The following is a 22290-nucleotide window of genomic DNA, read 5'->3' as shown; positions in this document are numbered from 1 at the left end:
AGACACCGTGAATCTCTGACGATCCTTGCACCTAACGAAGATTCTTGAACTCCAAAGAAGCTGGACCCAATCATCTCATACACCGTGAACACCTAAAGGAATACAAAATGCACAAACTGAAATCCCTGTTTCTCCCACCACAAAACCCCAAGACAAATCAGGAAGTTCGCTTTAGGGGTTCGATTCCACTAACCGAGAACCCTAAACAGAAAGAGAGATTTCGGGGGAGGGATTTCAAAAGAGAAAAATCAGGGGGAACGATTTCAAAAGGGAAAAATCAGGGGGAGGGATTTCAAAAGAGAAAAATCAGGGAGAGGATCATTGTTAGAGGAGAGAGAGAGATTTAAGGAGAAACAAAAAGGAAAGAATTGCAATCTTCGATTTCTGCTTTTGAAAAAAGAAACAGATTTCTCTGCTTCATTGCCGTCGCGAGCTGAAACCGTAAAAGGAAAGAGAAATGCACTAACCTGTTTCGCCAAATGTTTACAGAATCGGATCTCAATCTAAAACGAAGAAAGGAACTGAAAACCTCAAAATTTTCCAATGGAGACCGTTGTCTCTTGGTTTTTTTGTTTTTTTTCCTTCTCTCCGACGACTCTCTGGCGAACTTACAGGTGTGAAGAAGATGATGAAATTAGGTTGAAGAAGAAGGAAAGGGTAGTATTGTAAATTTAATTCTAATGATTTAGTACAAGGGTAAAATAGTCTTTTTACATCAATAACTAATAGCAGACTAACTCTGTTAGTGTAGTGTAGAGGGGGTGATCTGAGTATTTTCAAATTTCAGAGGGTGATCTGAGTTTCGACCCATTTTCAGGGGGTGTTTCATAAATTTCCAAAAAAAAAAAGACTTACTTCAAATGGCTGAGAATCGTCTGGACAATCTGCTATCTTTTTGTGTTTGGGAATAACGACAAATTGCTTTATGGTGGGAAAATGCAATGTATAACTAGGGTTAAAAATAATAGTAACTAGGGTTAAAAATAATGGTAAAAGGTTCTCTTTAGTTGTTCATAAATCATACTTGTGATAACAAAAAGCTTCTGAGTAGCGTTGATGGGGGTTACATCTGGTAGCTCGTTAGTTTAAGATTCCCATGTTTTGAGCTAGACTCTGTAGCATATTTAATTGGAATCCTGCTTCATTACCATGAGATCCTGTTACTGATACTGACTACTCCCTACATCGATTTAAATTTTGGTTTTGGGTTGGTAAAACGAAACTGAAAACATGTGAATTTGCAGTTCTCCCCCACCCCAACCCCTATTCTTTTAAAGAATGGGAATGCCATTTGTTAACCATTTTGGTTATAATTAACATATTTAACTTATCAAATGACCATACAATGCACAAAAGTTGGTCCACAGCCCCTAAAATAAAAATAGATTTGACCAAAAGATGTTATTGCTTGCCCTCCCCCCCCCCCTCCCCCCCCCTGTTATCCATGAAATACTCTGTCTATTTATATTGTTCTAACTCTATGTACATAGTCTAATAAAAATACACAAATAAGTACTGTAACTGGTATGTAGTGATAACTTCTCTTGGAAGGCCATGTGGAGGCTGATTTGGCCAATCATGGGCAGGTAGGCTGTTTTTTATGGCTATATGCCAAGCTTGATGGCCGATCTCAGTCTATGGACACTATGTATTTGATTCTTCCCATTGTATTTTCAGCCATAGTTCGAGAACTCGTGAGATCTCACGGAGATCTTGCTGAGTTTCTCGATATTTCAAAAATCTGAGACGAGATGGGAGTCGAGTCACAAAAGTACAATATTTCGGCGAGATCTCAGATCTCAATTTGACATAGGAAAATGTCCATCTAGGTCCTTTATATGAGTGTCAGGTCTTGAGATGTTGCTAAAAATTCTTGGTATACAGACACCTATCTATGCCAGGAACCAAGACAGACAAGATAGATACTTATTTATGCTTAATATCATTTAAGTAAATGTTTTTGTTTACTTAAGATATTATTCATAAATAAGCAAATACCCCCTATTTGAATCCAATAAAAATAGTTAAAAAATAAAATTCCAAAAAAAAAGAAAGTCAACCTCCCCAGTTCAAGAACAAAAACTGGATTTTCGACGGTATATGCAATTTTCAACTTTCGAATGCTGGGGTTTTTTTCAAATCGAAAAATTCCATAAATCTTATTATGGTAAAACATTGCTAAAAACCAAAAGTGCGGTAAAATATTCATTTGTTTTGAATGTCCAAAATACTATTTTCATTCAAAGCGATTTTAACAGCATTCGCGCACATCGAATTAAGTTTGACCGGTACTTACCTATTTCAATATAAATAAGATTTTAACAATCTTAGACTTGTTGAAAAATATTCCAATTTATTTTGGACAGATATTTATCCTTAATAATATGCTGAAAATAATCAATTTGATGAGATGCTAGTAAAATTGTTGAAAATTTCATTGCGGTCCCTAGGGTTATTCCTGTCCCCTTTTTATATGAATAACTCATGTCCATTTAAGACTTATTGACAACATAAAAAATAAAAAAATAAAAAAGTAGACATCCAATTTTTTTTTATTCTTTATTGAGAGAAGATATATATCAGGTTCATGCATGTATCATAAATATATTGTCTTGTATAATTCTATTAATTCTTCAATGTTTGTTTTTTTGCCTATGTATACTGTTGTTTTAATCCAGAAGTGGATGAATTGCATGCTCTACTAGTTATACATTAACATATATTTTCAAACAAGTTCTTTGTTTTATTGATTATATATTTGTTTCGTGTCAATACAGGCTGGCTATCGGCATATTGATTGTGCTCAACTTTATGCAAATGAGGAGGAGGTGATTAACCTGCCTATTGCTTCTTCTCTCACTCTCACTCTGTCTCTCTCTCTCTCACACACACACACACACACACACACACAAATCTCATCATCTTATAAATCGACCTCTGATCAATATCTATGATAGAAGTGACCATTGCACGAATACCAATCAAGGCATCGTTTCATTTTTATCAATTCTCACAACATTGTTATGTGCAAGATAATTCTAAAAAATAAAATAAATAAAAGGGAGAAACAATAGATAAAGCTAGAGAGAGAATACGGAAGAAACCCACTTCGAAGGGGGAAGACCTCCAAATGTTCTTTCGAGGGAACGATCTCCAATGCTTTACATAAATATTTCATTCATAAAAATCCGTTACATTATCCTTCTAATTTATAAAAACCTACCCATATCCAATAACTAACTCCTAAAAAATAATTCCCACATCCAATTCCTAAAACTTCTTCTAAATCTCTCATTTATAATAACTCCTTAATTCACTTTTCAATAAATAAATAATTATTAAATAATATAAAATAGAGAACGTAACAAACATACTTGGTGAGTTTGTACCATGATGACATTTGTAGTTGTAACCCACCAACTGTTTGATGATACCAATTATGTGATCAATCAAATCAAATCAAATCAAAGAGTATATATATATATATATATTGATTCAAACTTCGAATGATTGCTTTATTTGGCCCTTTATTTTCAATCCTTTTTTTTTTTTTTTTTTTTGGGTTCTTTTGTTTCTGGCTATTATAGATTGGCATGGCGCTGAAGAAGCTGTTTTCAGATGGTATAGTGAAGCGTGAGGATTTGTGGATTACATCCAAACTCTGGTTTGTATTAATTCTTAATTTGGTACGTTTTTGACGATTGAATAGCAATGGAATTGTAGCAACTTCCATTTATAAATTATACGCCAATGATTTGCTATCCTACATCAGACAGACAACGACAACGTACTTACAGAGATAATAAGATGTGAAATGAATCTGCAGGTGTTCAGATCATGCACCAGAAGATGTACCTGAGGCGCTAAACAGAACTTTGCAAAATTTGCAGCTTGACTATCTTGACCTGTACCTTGTATGTGCTTCCTACATGTATAAACACTATTTTATTTTCCAAATAAAATGTTTAGTATAATAGAAGGGTGTATTAATTCTTTGATGATATATATGATCTCATGGTCTTTTCTTTGGGTTGGTTGGTTGAAGACTGAAGTTGTGCCAATTAAGTTATCTGATGTAGTGGTTTGGTATCTAAAGGATCCCCGATCGGCCACTTTAGATTGGTTAATTCATTTATGCAAGAAAATAGGATTTGTGCAGCTGTCCCATTTAGTTGGAATAAGGCTTGGTTGAGCGTATATTACTAGATTTAAAAGGGAAGTTCCAATCTTTTAGTGGTAATGTGCTTTAAGAGTATTTTTTTGTTGGAAAGTGACATGCCCCAAGTTTCAAACACTTTTTCATGGAGATCTTGAATAATTATCTAGACACCTGAATTCCTTGTTTGGGAGTATGGGTTGTGTTGGAATCTTTAAAAGTGTGTCTGAATGGCCTATCAAACAAAAAAACATGAAATTGGCTCATTTACAGCATGCATGTGTTAACTAACCCTCAAGGTGACATGTCCTTGAATAGGATTTAATGCTGCAATCCAGGGCCCTGCTTTTACAGATATAATAAGTCCCAAGGAGGGATAGAAACTTTTCTGTTCTGAGTTTTGTATCCAAAGCATCATTCATGAATCGAAGGTTTATTATGTTTTTGGGTTTTGGTGGTGGTTACTGAAACAGTTTTGCTTTAGTTTGCTGACATTCCATTATTACTTCCGAGTGTTTTTTTTGTCTGCCGCTGCTAACTGGGTCTGCTAAATTCTTGAAGATCCACTGGCCAGTCAGTATGAAGAAGGGATCTGTAGGTTTTAATCCTGAAAACCTCACCATACCTGATATCCAAAGTACGTGGAGGGAAATGGAGGCAATCTATGATTCAGGAAAGGCACATGCGATTGGTGTTAGCAATTTCTCTTCAAAGAAGTTGGGGGATTTGCTAGAGGCTGCTCGTGTTCCTCCTGCTGTTAACCAGGTGGAATGCCACCCTGGTTGGCAGCAGAGTAAGCTACGTGCGTTTTGTAATGCCAAGGGAGTTCACCTATCTGTAAGCAAATCTTTTTGGCCATTAAGTTCAGTTCTTGTAACTTTTGAAAATTTTCCTTTCCCATTTGTGTTCACTAGACTTTCCCATTTGTTTTCATACAGGGGTATTCACCACTTGGTTCCCCTGGTACAACATCGCCCAAGACCGATTTCCTTAAGCATCCTGTCATAACTATGGTTGCCGAGACATTAGGCAAGACTCCTGCACAAGTTGCTTTACGCTGGGGGATCCAAATGGGCCACAGTGTGATTCCTAAGAGCACAAACGAGAATAGGATCAAGGAAAACTTTGATATCTATGAATGGTCTATACCGGATGATTTGGTTGCAAAATTTGCTGAAATTGAACAGGCAAGTAGTTCCTGTTTCCTTCTTACTGCTACTCCATTGATAAATGTATGTTATCCTCTTGTGACTTGTTTTAATTACAGTTGAGACACTGGCATTCTGGTATTGAGCAATCTAATAATTGGTGCTTCCTGATGAAACATACTAATAGGTGACCCAGTTTCCATGACATGGATATGGCTCTGAATAGAGTTGAATGCCAGAACAGGATTTGTGAATCTGGCCCCATTTAGTTGGAATAAGGCTTAGTTGAGTTGAATGTACAAGTTTCATGACATGGATTTTGCGGTCCTTTCCATTGCACCAAAATATGTGCAATGTGGCATATATTTTTTTTCTGGTTTTGAGATACCCTTTTAGATCTAGTAAATGAAAATCTTCCCTAATCACATTTGTTTGTTGTTTTTTCTGTAAAGATATACATGAAAATTTTCTTACTTTTCAATGTTTTTGTTTTTCAGGAAAATTTTCCTTTTCCGTCTTTTTACATGGAAACAAACAGAGCCTTAAAAAAATATTGTATTTATGTTTGTTTTTTTTTTGGTTAAATATGGTATTTATGTAATCTTTTGGTCTTTATGCAGGAAAGACTGTTTACAGGTATTGCTTTTGTCCATGAGACTTATGGTGCTTACAGAACTGTTGAAGAATTGTGGGATGGTGGAATCTGAGCTCACATGGAATTTGTCTTACATAAACTGAGGCTCAGTTATCTCTTGAATTCGTCTGTTATAGAATTTGCCCAGTTCCTTATGTTGAGTAGTCAGAGGTGATTGGAGGGCAGGTATATTACCACTTCTGGTTGATTACTAGAGCTTCAGGTTCCCATCAAGTGATTATGGGACGATTGTTGTAAGTGACTTGAACACCTGGTTTGTAAAGGTTTTCACACTTTATTAATAACTCAATAGAGGTATATATATATACAACACTGTACACCAGAACGTAACAGATTAAACAATCCTTGGGACCACTACGTGACACACTGTACACCAGAACGTAACAGATTAAACAATCCTTGGGACCTACAAGGAGTCTTGATCCGGTGTGTATCAGTGTACTGTGGACTATCCTCAACATGCCCCCGCAAGCTCAGCCGGGTAGAGCCAAGGGTGAGCTTGGAGCGTAGATAAGAGAAGCGTTGGCGAGATAGACCCTTAGTGAAGATGTCAGCCAATTGATCCACCATAGTAACATAGCGAACTAGTAGTTGCTTAGAGGCAACCATGTCACGAACAAAGTGAAAATCTATTTCGATGTGCTTTGTACGAGCATGGAAAAGTGGATTGGCAGTGAGGTAGGTGGCACCTATGTTGTCACACCAAACAACAGGTGGCCTGGCCAGAAATATACCAAGCTCACGAAATAGAGACCGCAGCCAAACAATCTCAGTCACCACAAACGCAACAGCCCGATACTCGGCCTCGATGGACGATCGCGACACCGACTTCTGTTTACGAGACGACCAGGATATCAAATGCGAACTCAAGAAAACACAATACCTCGTGGTAGACTTCCGATCAATTGGGCAGCCAGCCCAGTTGGCATCTAAATAGGCCACAAGAGACACCTCTGACTGTGTACCAAAATGAAGCCCATCATATGGAGTGTGACAGATGTAGCGGAGAATGCGCTTGACAGCTGTCTAATGTACAGCAGTAGGACGATGCATAAATTGGGCCACACGATTGACAACATAACTGATGTCAGGGAGTGTAAGAGTAAGGTACTGTAGAGCACCAACCACGAGTCGATACTCAGTGCCATCGGGTAGTGGAGTTCCCATGGTGACAGATAAAGATACACCAGCAGCCACCGGGGTGGCAATGGGCTTTGCATCAGCCATTTGAGTGCTAGTCAGAAGATCCCGAATATACTTCCCTTGATTGAGGGTCAACCCTGTGGAATCTCGTGTGACCTCCATGCCCAAAAAGAAACTCAAGTCACCAAGTTCCTTGAGAGCAAATTTTGTAGAGAGTTGACGGACCAGAGTTGACATCGCCAAAGTACTGCTACTAGTTAAGATCAAATCATCCACATACATCAACAAATAAGGGTTGTTGTACCCTGGTGTAGAATGAACAACGAAGTATCTGTCTTAGAAGCTGTAAAACCATATGACAACAGGAATCCACTTAGCCTATGGAACCAAGCCCGAGGTGCTTGATGCATCCCATACAGTGATTTCTGCAAATGACAGACATGAGTTGGCTTGGCTGGATCCACAAACCCTGGTGGCTGGCACATATAGACTACCTCAGACAAATTGCCGTGTAGAAAGGCATTCTAGATATCAAATTGTTTTAAGGGCCACCTGTATGTGACGGCCAGGGACAAGACTAGACGAATCGTTGTAGTACGAACAATCGGACTAAACGTGTCATTGAAGTCAATACCGGGGCATTGGCAAAACCCCTTGGCCACAAGCCGGGCTTTGTGACGTTCAATAGTTCCATCCGCCTTTTTCTTGAGGCGAAACACCCACTTACAGCCCACGACGTTGTAATCATCCAAGAACGGTACAAGATCCCATGTGCCATTCCTAAGAAGGGCATCAAACTCCTCTTGCATGGCTTTGCGCCGAGGAAGGGAGTGCATAGCTTGGGTATAGCAAGTGGGCTCAGCCAAGTCATCCGAAGACGATGCAACCAAGTTGAGATGCTGAACTGGGCGTAATAACCCTGTTCGACTCCTCCCCTATTCGACTCCTGGTGACCATTGGATGTGGCGGTGGACACGCTGTAATGGAGCCAGGCGCAGGCGTGTCCAGCGGAGCTGAAGGCCCAATGGGCCGTGGTGAAGAAGAAAATTCTGTGGGCCGTGGTGAGTCTGGAACTACCATGGGCCCAATTGTGCCTGCTGGTAGATTAACGTGAGGCTGCTGTGGGCCTGATGTTGTGGGTTGACACAGAAGTGTAATGGGTGGTGGGTTTTCAAACCACAAATCAAGTTGGGTAGACGATGTATTACCCCAGGTGATTGTAGATGCCAAAGGAAAGGTTGCTTCGTCAAAGAGCATATGGCGTGCAACATACAACCGTTTCGTCCCAAGATCCATACAATAATACCCCTTATGTGTTCGTGAATAACCCAAAAAAAAGACATGGAGTCGATCGCGGTGCCAATTTGTGTGGTGCATATGGGCGCAGCCACGGGAAGCAAAGGCACCCAAACGTTTTTAAAAACTCATAATCTGGTGTCGTGTTGAACAGCCGCTGTAGAGGGCACTGGTAGTCTATAAGAGAAGCAGGGAGACGGTTGATCAGATATACTGCTGCCTGAAACGTAAATGACCAATATTGGGCTGGAACTCCAGCAGGGAGAAGAAGCGTGAGTCCCATCTCCACTATATGGCAGTGCTTGCGCTCAGCAGCACCGTTCTGGGCCTGGGTATGTGGACATGAGACCCTCTTAGAGATACCAAGCCATTGTAAAAGAGTATCCAACGCCTGAAATTCACCTCCACCATCGGTCTGAACAGACTTGATGGAACGAGAAAAATAATTCTCAAGCTGTATGCGAAATTTCTCAAAAATTGGAAGAACATCGGACTTCCGAGACATCGGATACATCCATATGTACTTGCTATAATCGTCTACAAAAACCACATAATATCTGAAATTGTCCAAAGAAATCATAGGGGCAGGGCCCCAAACTTCACAATGAATAATGTCCAAGGGAAACAAGCTTTTAGAATCGGTTACAGGAAGAGGTAATCTATGGCTCTTTGAGCAAGCACATGCACCACATAGTGTGTGTGTGGTGGTGGTAGAAGGTAATGCAAATTTATGTATTATACTACGAACTATCTTAAAGCTGGGATGACCAAGATGACAGTGCCAGTCCGCCAAAGGAGCCCGAACTGCAGAGTGAGCATGGGAAGCAGGGACAATGGACAATGGCAACTCAAAGAGGCCATTCTTACTCTGGCCTTGGAATAGTGTCCTGTTCGTCTGATTGTCCTTAATCAAGAAGTTTGTAGAATGAAACACAAAGTGAACATTGTTATGCATAGAAAACCGAGAAACAGAGAGCAAATTCCGATGAATAGCAGGCACATGTAACACGTTAAGTAATGAAAAAGAACTTCCAGAACCACATGAAACAGTAGATGAACCAACAGAGAGAATTGAAAGACGATCACCATTACCTACTATGATCTGATCAAGACCAGAATAGGGAGAGGATATGGCCAAGTTACTTATGTCTACAGTAATGTGATTACTAGATCCAGTATCTAAAAGCCAACCAGAATTAGATGCAGAAGAAGTAGAAAGAAAACATGTACCGATGAACGCGTGATTGAATCGCTGCGGGCAATGAGAGGCGAGATGGCCGGTCTGAGTACAAATCTGACAAACAAGTGGCGCCGAACAAGTTGCCGGAGCCGATGAAGACTGTTGACCAGATCCCCGGTTATAAGAAAACTGCTGTCCACCAGGGGAATTAGATCCAGCAGCAGGTGAATCAGGTGATCCTCGATTGGCATTTGTTCTAGAATACTGTTGAAATTTCGCACCATTCGTCGGAATAGTGTTGGAATAACGGCGACCACGGTAACGATTTCCATGAGATCGACGTCCACCACCAGAACGAGAGTCCACAGAACGATTGGAATCACCATCAGAATTTGTACCAGTGGCCATGTTGGCCAAAGAAACAGAGATCGCACCATCGGTAGAGCGCAGAAAGCTCTCATGACTCAAAAGGAGTCCAGAGAGATCAACAAATGACAATAGAGTGGGCCTAAGGCGGATCGAGGTGGCAAAATCGTGATAATCGCTGCCAAGGCCCCGAAGTACAGCCAGAACCAGGTCCTCGTCACTTACCGGATGATCGATCGCAACCAGCGTATCGACGATGGATCGAGCAGAGAGAAGAAACTCGATGATGGTGTCAGATCCTCGCTGGAGAAGAAATAGACGATCCTTTAGGTCCATTACACGAGTGCGAGACGTCGGTGCGAAGACTTGAGCCAAGATTTCCCATGCTTCATGCGAAGTGGTAGCACTAACAACATGAGAAATGTTTCAGACATAGAGGCAATGATCCAACTCAGAATGAGTTGATCTTGCCGATCCCAAAGTGCAGCGGCGTCAATCGACGGAGAATCGCCACCCGATGCAGAGGAACTCACAATTGGCCGCCAATAGGTTCCATCAACATAGCCAAGGAGGTTGTAACCTCGCAGCAATGGAAGAAACTGCGCTCTCCATAACATATAGTTAGAGGCGCCTAGTTTCAATGGAAGTTTAGGAGACACATTCGCAGAGACCAACGTCGCCGACTCCGGTGACGAAGACGAAGGCGACACCATTAAAACAGAAAGGCAAGAAACCAAGAACGAAAGAAGGAACAGGAACCAAGAAACCAAATAGACTCGGTAGAGTACTTTTGACTCGTGATACCATGTAAAGGTTTTCACACTTTATTAATAACTCAATAGAGGTATATATATATACAATACTGTACACCAGAACGTAACAGATTAAACAATCCTTGGGACCACTATGTGACACTTGTCGAGTGAGTGGTTACACTACAAGGAGTCTTGATCCGGTGTGTATCAGTTTACTGTGGACTATCCTGAACATGGTTAACTAGTAGCTTGTTCTTAGCCCTTATTGGAACTTTAATCATGTTGCTGTTGTAAAAGCAAATGTCGCATTCTTATCAAAAAAAAAAGCAAATGTTGCATGAGAGTCCAATATTAAAATATACTACACTGGACTGGTTTCATGAGAGTCCAATATTAAAATATACTACACTGGAATGGTTTCATACATAGGAGGGCAACAAGGTTATTTCATGTGAGTATAGAGAGAGATACCAAAGCACCTGTAAGAACCATGGATTCCGAAAATCCAAATTCCTTCGACAAGGGGTTGGTTCTCGATGCGAACCGGATTTCGCTGGTGAACCCTAAAGCAAGGACCCTAATCCCTCCTAAGAAGGTAAATGGGTAAATAGGATCCGCTATCTAGATGAGGGTCTAAGGCCCACAAATTTCTCCCACGGATGGGAAGAGACTAATGACTCAATGGATAAGGCTGAGGTCCACTTAGGTCACTGGGTAAGTGTCAAATTACGGACTGGGAAGGTGTTAGGCACTCAGTCCGCCCGGTCGGAACCGGTTGTCCTTCTCTAGACGATCGCTATGCCTAAACTAGCTTGCAACTCTAAAACTAATTATTCTAGGTCTAAGTCATCCTAAAACCGAGCACCTAGGTCTAGGTATAGGTATCTATGTACAGATTGAGCAACCCTATGCCAAATTCTTATATTATTCTACCATAGGGTATTTAAAGTGATTAAACCGACATAACAAATAATTAAAAATGATGAATATGTACAATCTAATCATATCAGCACATGCAATACATAGCTAAATTATTCTAACTTGTCTAGACATGGCATTAAAACATGCAAATCTAATAATTCCACTTATATCAAATAAGCAAAAGAAATTCTAAACATCTACGAACTAGCCCAAATCCCGTCCTACACATCGACGTCCCCACAGGTCCCAAAGCATTTCGTGTCTCAACTCATGGCCACTGGATGGGCTCTTTCCTTCTCACACATTCCAATTCTAAGACCGACCAAAAGGCATCGAGCAATACAACCCCGAGATCCCGCTTTAGATGGTAATGTGCACTCAAACCCGAGTGTGGGTTATAGCCTCTCCACTCAATCCAAACTTGGTTGATGGGTCAATACTCAAACCAAAGTCCAAACCGATAAGGCCCAAATCAATATGGGCCTTCCAAGTAGACTCAAAGTGAAGCCTAAAGCTAAATTGGTCTAACTCAAGGGGTTTATGTGATTCAAACCGATATGGGCCCAGGACCAAGAAAGACAAGTCAGATTTGGCCCAAAATTTCTGTTTAAATTTTATCAAACATGAGCCTTAATCCATTGATGGGTTATGAGCTCAAACAAATGCTACTAAAAAAAATTAAAGGACTTTCCAATTAGTGTAGATTTAATCCAAAACACTAGCCTGAATAGTAGAATCAAAGGAGATTGAAATAGCCATCTGATCTTGGAATGGGCTGGATTTTACAAACAGGTTCATTAATGGGCCTGGCTGGGATTTCCAAAATTGGGCAATGGACTTTCTCTAATGGGCCTGAGCTTATGAATGGATCAGATTTATAAGAGACTGAATTAAAATTCCTAGAAATAGCTCAGGCCGCAAAAAAGGATAATCAGAAATCTTAAAATGGTCACCATGGACTAAACGTAATCTTTTTTTTTTTTTTTTGGGTAAATGGACTAAACCTAATCAATGACATCTAGAACATGCACAATGATAACCGGATCAAGAAATACAAATTTAAAAGATTCCCATGTTCACATTAAGTTTAAAGATTGATCAATACTCATGCTAAATCCAAAAATCAAGAAACAGAGACTATAAGGACCACAAATTCATAATAGATCTAATGGACTGATTAGAAAGATGGAAAACAGAAATCTATTTCTTGGAGAGAGACAAATTTAAAACCATTACAGTGTTCAAAGATATTCCTGCACATTAATTTCAAGAGCAGAGCATATTGAACATGATTTATCAATTCAGCAGAGAAAGAAACTCAACAAATCAGGAATCGCAGAGTCTATATATTGAGATTCATTTACATAGATCGATTATTTACCGATTTGACAAAGAGAGATGCAATCAGATCGAATCAAAGAATTACAAAAACAAAAAAGGATTCTATGATAAGGAACCATACCTGAAATTTCGCAGGATTGCAAGAACCTCAATCGATCCTTTGATCTGATCCAAAACTTCACATGGAGCAGGTGCGGTGGCGGCTCGATTCAAGGGGATGGGGGATTATTACAGACCCAATAAAATAAAACTATTACAGTCCCCATCACAGCAAGCTAAATGAGATAAAAAATAAAAAAAAAGTGAACACCAGAGATGAGCATCGTCACTGTTGTAGCAGCACCGGCAGCAGGAGGTGGAGCAGCAACTGGGATCAATCGACCAACACCATTATTGCAATAGCACGGGCAGACAATGGTGGAACAGAAGTTGGGTCTCAGTGGATGGAGAAGAAGAAGGGTTAATGAGGGGCTGCAACTCAAGAACCGCCACCGCCGCTGGCGATGTTGTCTTCCTTGGCTCAGAGAAGCTCCGAGAAAAACTGTCTCAGACCACCTTATTTTCTTTTCTCGAGTCCTCTCTCTCTTCTTCTCTTTCCGTTTTCGCACTCCCTTTCTCACTGTTTTCCTTCTGTTTCTCCCTTCTTTCCCTGCGTTTTTTTTCTGTTTTTCTCTCTGTGTTTTCCTCCCTCGGAATGACGACCACCCTTCCCTTCTTTCCTCTCTTTCTTCCCTTTTTTCACTCTGTTCCCTTGTGCTCTTTTATCTCTTTTTGTCCCCCTTCTATTTTTGGAAACTCCCCTTTTGCATGACAGCTGCCCTCCCTTCTTCACTCTCGTCTCATTCATTCCCTTTTGAACCCCTTTCTTATCCACTTTAGGGTTTTCGGTATTTTACCCTTGTACCTCTTTATTAAGCTACGGCTGCCCCCCTCTCCACTCTCCTCTCTCTCCCTTTTGAACCCCTTTCTTATCCACTTTAGGGTTTTAGGTATTTTATCTTTTTACCCCTTTAATAAGCTAGGGTTTTATTTTTTCTTTTTTATTATTTTTTTTTAATCGTCCTTTTCATTTGATTCCCTTTAGATGCCATGTGACACCCCCTTATGGACTTGGTATCAATGGGCTTTTTCATGGATCAAGTCCACACACTCTCTTCATTATATATATATATTTTTTTTTTGGGCTTTCCCGTAGGCTAAGCCTATGCACTTTTTTTTTTTAAATTTTTGGTGTATCTGAGACAGAGGTCACCGGTCCTCCATGTGTCATTATTGCCAGGGAGGGCGACAAAAATTTGGTGTCTACAGCACCCTCCCATGTGACTCCTTGTAGAACCTTTTTATAAGGGGAGCAATATCGAATTTTAAAAATATCATTATAAATCAAGGAAAATGTTCGGGAGAAGGAATCTTGTCTGAAAGTGTAGCCTATGCTGCTTATGCCAGTGCTCCCATGTGTGTGTGTGTGTCTCTCTCTCATTCCTCCTATTGTGAATGACATTTCTACCATTTGTTTGGGGAAAAAGAGACACAAGAAGTGTTGGCGTAGGATGCGCTCCCAGACACGTGGATAGAACCGCTTTTGACTTTTCATTTTCCCTTGTTGGGTAGGGTTTACTGTCAGGTCGTGGGCTTCCACGCCAGCTCCTGGCCTAATGGGGAGGGGGAGTTGTGGAGCGTGCATGGGTATTCACCCAAGGGGCTGGGGGCATCATTTTACGACACCCTATGGAAGGGTGTAATGGGGTATGAGGAAAAATATCACCTCAATTTGTCTGCACGTCAATTTCCTCAATTCCCTCTTATAGAGGGAGGTGGACCCCACCCTGAGTAGTGTGTTCGGACAGGGAATAAGGTGGTCATTTCTATCCCCCTATTAGATGGAATTGAGGAAATTGAGGGGCAGACAAATTGAGGGGATAAAGATCGGGGGTATGATCGGGTAGGGATTTTTTTTCTTTGTTTTATTAAAATAAAGGAGAAGTTTTTTGGGGTGGTATTGTCCCGCCAAAAAGGGGGTGAAATGACCATCCTACCCTCATGAAAGATGGATATGTCCGCCCAATTGATGCTTTGCAACAAACTCCCAATGGTCCTCGCACACATAGGGCTATGTGTTATTGGTGAAGCTTGATTTTAGTCTAGAATGTGCGGTTGAGATCTTCGAAGGGCCATTTTGGCTTCGAAACGATCTCGAATTGTCGAAAAATGGCGTACGTCATCGTCAGAGGCTGTGTGTTGTGTTGGGCTTGTTGTGATATTTGAATCGGCATATTTTGGAATATATGTTATGTTTTGGTCTGATCCTGTCCGGTTTGACAATTTCTGGGTCCAAGGGTATTTTCTATACTTCCTTGGGTTAGGGCTTCTCTCTATATAATATTCTTATCTCTGAGAGGGTTGTGAGAGAGGTTTTGTAACATTTTCAGATAATAGTAAAATTCGTTTGTTGCTCGGTCATGGATGTAGCTTCCATTTTGGGGGTGAACCACGTAAATCCTGTGTGTTTGTGTGTGCTTGTCCTTCTCTGTTTTTCATATCTGAGTGGGAAGAGTACATTAGCATCCTCTCTTTATATAGTATGTGTGTCTCTCCACATTTGAAATGATCTCTTGGCCTCATAAATTTTCATCACTTCTCATTGGTAATTTGGTGCATTCCCCTTATGCCAACTTGCTCGGAAAAAACTCTCCCATACTTTATAATAAATTAGGGAAATAGTTCTCTGTTTGTCTGGGAGTGTGGCCTACACAACACTCTCATGTGTCTATCCTCTCCTCCTTAAAATAAGAGGGCAGAGGTGTGTTTTCATATGGGAAGAAGAGATAGACTCATTGGAGTACTTGTGTAGGCCACACTTCAGGACAAAAAAAATTCTCCCAATAAATTAATAACATGTCTAACAATTGTTACATGCATCTAAGGAGTGGAATCGTCCACAACATAACAATCTCTGTCTCTCTCTTTTGAACCACCATGGAGCAAGTAACCAACTTGTGTCTCAGAATGTTATCCAATTCTTACCACTTTATTAGCTATTTGGATCCTATACTGCCGAGCTGCTCGGCAGGATCGTACTGCTCAGACATGATGAGGCGTGCAATGACCGCCTTACTCCTGCCCAAGTGGACACGCACCATTTATTAGATACACACCATACATACTTCAATGCCACGAGGAGAGAGCAACATTCTACATACCTACGTCTGCACCTTCCAAACCCTCAATCACACTTGGATCCAGATCTTCTATGGTGCGGGCTGCCCATCCTGTCGTGCTCCGTGGATACAGGACGGCGCACATTGACCGCCTTACCCCTACCCGAGTGCCTTGCCCGAGTGAGGGTAAGACGATCATTGCACGCGTCTCTATGTCTGCGTAGCACAGGCAGGACAGGGCAACACACAGTAGAAGATCTGTGTTGATCACACTTTACGAAATTTACCAAGAATTTTGGCGAGGACCGGAGGAGAGGTGCAAAATCTGTTTGAGAGAGAGAGATAAGATTTTGTAAAGCTCAAATGGATGAAGCGGGTCTCGTTCGTCGTGGTGTTCATGCATGTGAGAGGTAATCACTTGTCTTGGGTCTGGTGGTTACCTCTCACATGTACACGTACATGCAAAGGAGCTTGATGCCCACAACGATGTGCGAGGTCGTGCAACCATGCCTGCAATGATGTGCAAGACAATGCTGCCATGCTGGCAGAACCATGCGGCCGTGTCCCAATAATGTGTGAGATAGTGTAGCCATTGGGTGCAACACCATGCAACCATGCCCACAGTCATGTGCAAGGCAATGCAGCCATGCCCTGGTACCATTGTATCTATCTCTCATCCTCACATTAAATGACCTTGTTGCCCTCCAATATAAGATACCGATTTATCACAACTAATTGGTGTACTCCACTACTCCCTCTCCCATGCATGTAAGTATGTAACCCTGTTATCATGTACACCTCCCCCAAAAAAAAAAAGGGGAAGTAGTTTTCTATCCGGGAGTGTGGCCTACGCCAGCACTCCGCCAGCACTCCCCATGTGTCTATCTCTTTCCTCTTCAAAACAAAGGGTAGATGTGTTTGTTTTTTTTTTTTTTTGGAGACATGAGGGGTAGCCGACTTTAGGCCGACTAAATAGATGTGTTTTTTCAATCAAAGAAGAGAGAGATAGACTCATGAGACTGCTGGCATTAAGCCACGCTAATTTTCTCCCAAAAAATAAATAAATAAAAGAAAAACAACAGTATAATTGCCATAAGAAAGCTTCTTCATTCTTCCACAGGTGTCTCACTCGGTCTCTGCAAAATTCTTGCTCCTGCTCTGTTCATTTGAACTGTTTTATGGAAGATCGATTTTTTTTTTATTTTTTTTTTGTTTTTTTGTTTTGTTTTTTTCATACTTCTGTAGTTGCAGTTCGAGAATGGGTAACGATATTCGGTATTTCGAGTTGAACACCGGAGCGAAAATCCCTTCCATTGGGTTAGGAACATGGAAATCAGAGCCTGGATTTGTCGGAGATGCTGTCATTGCCGCTGTCAAGGTAGTTCTCTCTCCTCTCCTGCAAATTTTTTTTTGATAGGTAGGCCTCATAGAGTATTGAACACACGACCTCTTAATTGTGAGGTGTTGGTCGTTGCCAACTGATCTATTCCCTTTTGCAGAGTTATCAGAAACTACGATCACAATACTGGAAGTGATAAACATATATTCCTTCTTTGTTATTCTTTTGTTTAAGAGGCTGTATCATTTCTTTTTTAATTGTTAAATTGTTATTTCTGTTTCATATATTCCGACTTTGTAGAATTGTCGAAACAATCTGCTATCTTTTTTTGTGTTTGGGAATAATGATTAATTGCTTTATGACGGGAAAATGCAATTTATAAGATGGGTTAGAAATAATGGTAAAAGCTTCTCTATAAATCCCTAATTGTGATAACAAAAAGCTTCTGAGTAGCATTGATCGGGTTACATCGTAGGTTTAAGATTCCCCTGTTTTGAGCTAGACCTTGTAGCATAATTAATTGATATCCTGCTTCATGATCATGAGATCCTGTTCCTGATACTGGCTCCTACCTGCATGGATTTAAATTTTGGTTTTACCAACATCATGTGAATTTGCAGTTCTCCCCCACCCCACTCCAACCCCCCCCCCCCCCCTCTTAAAGAATGGGAATGCCATTTCTTAAAAAAAAAAAATAAAAAAAAATAGAAGGTTTTATGGTTTGACTAAAATATGTTATCGCTCCCTCCCCCTTTATCCATGAAATTCTCTCTTTCTCTTTATATTGTTCCCACTCTGTGTAACTCCAAATTATTTTGGACGTATTTTTATCCTTAATAAAATACTCAAAAAATAATAATTTTGGTCAGATACCAGTCAAATTGTTGAAAATTTCATTGTGCTCCCTAAGATCCTTTTTAATGAATAACTCATGTCCATTTAAGACTTGTTGACCACATAAAAAAAGTGGGCATCCGAATTTTTTTATTCTTTTGCATACTTCACAGTTCTTTATCCTTTATGAGAGAAGATATCAGGTTCATGTATCATAAATATTGGCTTATATATTTTTATTAATATTTCAATGGATGTTTCTACCAATGTATACTGTTTGTTTTAATCCAGAAGTGGTTAAATTGCAAGTTCTACAAAATATAAACATATTCAAACATTTATATTATCCAAGTTCTTTGTTTTATTGATTATATTTGTTTCATGTCAAGACAGGCTGGCTGTCGGCATATTGATTGTGCTCAACTTTATGCAAATGAGAAGGAGGTGATTAACCTGCCTATTGCTTGTTCAGCATACACATTGTTGCTCTCTCTTGCATGAATACCAATCAAGACATGGTTTCATTTTTATTGATTCTGACAACATACTCTGAGTCTGTGGTCATAACCAGGATGAACTTTATAGCTGTAGCATAATGGGTTACTGCACCAACTGTATGATGATACATTGATTCAACCTTCGGATGATTGCTTTATTTGGCCCTTTTATTTTCACCCCTTTTTTTTTTTGTGGGTCTTTTGTTTCTGGCTATTGTAGGTTGGCTTGGCGCTGAAGAAGCTGTTTTCAGATGGTATAGTGAAGCGTGAGGATTTGTGGATTACATCCAAACTCTGGTTTGTATTAATTCTTATTTTGTTTCTTAATTTTGAGTTGCAACGTCCATTTATAACTGTACGCCAAAGATTTTCAATCCTACATTTCTTCCATGCTTTAATATGGTGAAGATAACTAATATCAGACAACTTACAGAGATGAGATGTGAAATGAATCTGCAGGTGTTCAGATCATGCACCAGAAGATGTACCTGAGGCGCTCAACCGAACTTTGCAAGATTTGCAGCTTGACTACATTGACCTTTACCTTGTATGTGCTTCCTAAATGAAGACTATTTTCCAACTAATTTGTTTATTATCAAGGTCGTTAGTAGAAGGGTGTACTCTTTAATGATCATGGTCTTTTCTTTGGGGTCAGACATGGTTGAAGACTGAAGTCGTGTCAAGTTATCTGATGTAGTGGTTTGGTATCTAATGGATCCCCTATCAGCCACTGTAGATTGGTTCATTTATGCAGCAAAATAGAATTTTTGCAGTCGATTCATTCAATTGGGATTATGCTTGATTGAGTTGAGTGTACATTATCAGATTTTGAAGTTCTAATCTTTTACTAGTAATCTGCTGTAGAGTATTGCAACTTCTCCAATACAAGGTTCTTACTATATTTAATGTTTCTATGTCTTCTAGTAATAAAAGGGTCTTACCTCTGGTATTTCTTGCTGCACTCTTTAAGTAATGTAACATATGTCATTGTTACTGTTACTTTTCAATGGATATAGTAAATAATGTATGGAATGCATCCTTCCAATACTAACTTGACATAGTTATTATCTCAAATCATATTTTACAAAGGGGTTCTCTAGCTGGTATTGACCACTTACTTCAAGTGACAGCAGTTTTGTATGGGTTTTTGAGATTGCTCTATTGTTTGAGGATTTGCAAGGGTCAAATCATATTTTACAAAGGGGTTCTCTAGCTGGTATTGACCACTTACTTCAAGTGACAGCAGTTTTGTATGGGTTTTTGAGATTGCTCTATTGTTTGAGGATTTGCAAGGTTGAAGAATTCATTAGTTGGAAACTTGAGATTGCATCCCCTCTATCTAAAAGCTTGCCATGTATAGAAGCTACAGTATGTTCATATTTAATAGTACATTTGATGGTGCTGGGCACAGCAGTTTTTATTTTTAAATGCCATGGCATGCATGATTCACTGAGTTCATGCAAAAACTTTTAAAAGAAGAGCAAGTCAATGCTCTAATTTCACCCCAGTTTTTTCTTGGAGCTCATGAAAAGTGACATGCCCAAGTTTCAAGCACTGTTACATGGAGATCTTGAATTAGCTAGACACCTGAAAATTCCTCATTTGGGAATACGGGTTGTGTTGGAATCTGAAAAGTAGTGTCTGAATGGCCTATCAAACAAAAAAAAAAAAAGGAAATTGGCCAATTTATGGCGTGTGTTAACCCTCAAGGTGACATGTCCTTGAATGGGAGTTTTTGGGACTTAATGCTGCAATCAAGGGCCCTGCTTACGGATATAGGTGAGAAGGAGGGATGGAACTTTTCTGTTCTGAGTTTTGTATTTAATAGGTTTTTTATACAGTTCTCATTGTATGCTGTATCATTTATAGCACTGTTACATTGTATGCTTTATCATTTATACAAGTATCATTCATGTAGCGAATGTTTATCATGTTTTTGTGTTTTGGTGGTTACCGAAATAGTTTTGCTCAAGTTCACTGACATTATACGAGTATTATTTGTCTGCCACTTCTAACTGGGGCTGCTAAATTCTTGAAGATCCACTGGCCAGTCAGTATGAAGAAGGGATCTGTAGGTTTTAATCCTGAAAACCTCACCATACCTGATATCCAAAGTACGTGGAGGGCAATGGAGGCACTCTATGATTCAGGAAAGGCACATGCTATTGGTGTTAGCAATTTCTCTTCAAAGAAGTTGGGGGATTTACTAGAGGTTGCTTGTGTTCCTCCAGCCGTCAACCAGGTGGAATGCCACCCTGTTTTGCAGCAGAAGAAGCTACATGCGTTTTGTAATGCCAAGGGAGTTCACCTATCTGTAAGCAAATCTTTTTGCCATTAAGTTCACGTAATTTTTGAAAATTTCCATTGCCAATTGTGTTGATTTTCCCATTTGTTTTCGTACAGGGATATTCTCCACTTGGTTCCCCTGGTAAAACAGGGCTCAAGTGCAATGTCCTTATGCATCCTGTCATAACTATGGTTGCCGAGAAATTAGGCAAGACTCCTGCACAAGTTGCTCTCCGATGGGGGCTCCAAATGGGCCACAGTTTGCTTCCTAAGAGCACAAATGAGAAGAGGATCAAGGAGAACTTTGATATCTATGAATGGTCCATACCGGATGATTTGTTTGCAAAATTTGCTGAAATTGAACAGGCAAGTAGTTCCTTTTTCTGTCTTACTGCTACTTCAGTGATGAATGTATGTTATCCTCTTGTGACTTGTTTTAATTACAGTCGAGTCACCAGTAATCTGGTATTGAGCAATCTAATAGTTTGTGTTTCCTGATGAAACATACTAGTAGGTGACCTGGTGTCCATGACACGGTATGGCTCTGAATAGAATTGAATGCCAGAACAGGATTTGTGAATTAGGCCCCATTTAGTTGAAATAAGGCTTAGTTGAGTTGAGTTGAGTTGAGCATACAAGTTTCATGACATGGATTTTGCAGTCCTTTCTATTGCACCAAAGTATGTGCAATGTGGCATATATTTTTTCTGGTGTAGAGATACCCTATTAAATCTGCATGAATACAAAAACCTTCCCCTAAATAAAACTATTGTATTTATGTCTTCTTTTGATCTTAATGCAGGTAAGACTGACTACAGGTACTTTTTTTGTCCACGAGACTTATGGCGCTTACAGAACTGTTGAAGAATTGTGGGATGGTGAAATCTGAGGTCACATGGAATTTGTCTTACCTAAACTGAAGCTCAGTTGTCACTTGAATTCATCTGTTATAGAATTTGCTCAATTCCTTATGTGAAGTAGTCATAGGTGATTGGAGGCCAGGTAGACAACTGAGATTTTAATATAGTTAATGAAATAAAGTTGATTTAGATATTTGGATCTGCAAAATGTTGAATTGCTGTTTATGTGGTAATGTTAATAATACCAATTCTGATTGATTACTAGAGCTTCAGGTTCCCATGAAGTGATTATGGGCATTGGTTATGAGGAACCCGGTTAACAAGTAGTTTTATCTTTGCCCTTTTGGAAGTTTAA

The 22290-nt window shown here is 39.9% G+C and overlaps 2 protein-coding genes across 6 annotated transcripts in view; both read left to right on the top strand.

Annotated features, from left to right (window-relative positions):
• Positions 1 to 6115, top strand: part of LOC122653259 (NADPH-dependent aldo-keto reductase, chloroplastic-like) — a 22854-nt gene extending 16739 nt beyond the window's left edge. For 3 of the 4 annotated variants that reach the window (XM_043847232.1, XM_043847233.1, XM_043847231.1), the window contains 6 exons: positions 2778 to 2828; positions 3588 to 3664; positions 3827 to 3914; positions 4718 to 4993; positions 5095 to 5343; positions 5925 to 6110. In XM_043847232.1, coding sequence (XP_043703167.1) covers positions 2778 to 2828; positions 3588 to 3664; positions 3827 to 3914; positions 4718 to 4993; positions 5095 to 5343; positions 5925 to 6011 — 828 coding nt within the window. In that variant the 3' untranslated portion in view covers positions 6012 to 6110. Of the gene's footprint in view, positions 1 to 2777; positions 2829 to 3587; positions 3665 to 3826; positions 3915 to 4717; positions 4994 to 5094; positions 5348 to 5924 lie in introns of all 4 variants that reach the window. The other variant, XM_043847234.1, reaches the window with a different exon arrangement.
• The window catches only part of LOC122653258 (NADPH-dependent aldo-keto reductase, chloroplastic-like), a 24086-nt gene extending 1796 nt beyond the window's left edge, over positions 1 to 22290 (top strand). The window contains exons 1-8 of one of the 2 annotated variants that reach the window (XM_043847229.1): positions 17222 to 17239; positions 17371 to 17497; positions 18686 to 18736; positions 19010 to 19086; positions 19249 to 19336; positions 20828 to 21103; positions 21193 to 21441; positions 21878 to 22290. In XM_043847229.1, coding sequence (XP_043703164.1) covers positions 17378 to 17497; positions 18686 to 18736; positions 19010 to 19086; positions 19249 to 19336; positions 20828 to 21103; positions 21193 to 21441; positions 21878 to 21964 — 948 coding nt within the window. In that variant the 5' untranslated portion in view covers positions 17222 to 17239; positions 17371 to 17377 and the 3' untranslated portion in view covers positions 21965 to 22290. Of the gene's footprint in view, positions 1 to 17221; positions 17240 to 17370; positions 17498 to 18685; positions 18737 to 19009; positions 19087 to 19248; positions 19337 to 20827; positions 21104 to 21192; positions 21442 to 21877 lie in introns of those variants that run through there. The other variant, XM_043847230.1, reaches the window with a different exon arrangement.

This window comes from Telopea speciosissima, chromosome 2, assembly GCF_018873765.1.
Source record: "Telopea speciosissima isolate NSW1024214 ecotype Mountain lineage chromosome 2, Tspe_v1, whole genome shotgun sequence".
Classification (NCBI taxonomy): Eukaryota; Viridiplantae; Streptophyta; class Magnoliopsida; order Proteales; family Proteaceae; genus Telopea; species Telopea speciosissima.
Note: the sequence above shows the minus strand (reverse complement) of the source record. Positions and strands in the feature narration are given on the sequence as shown.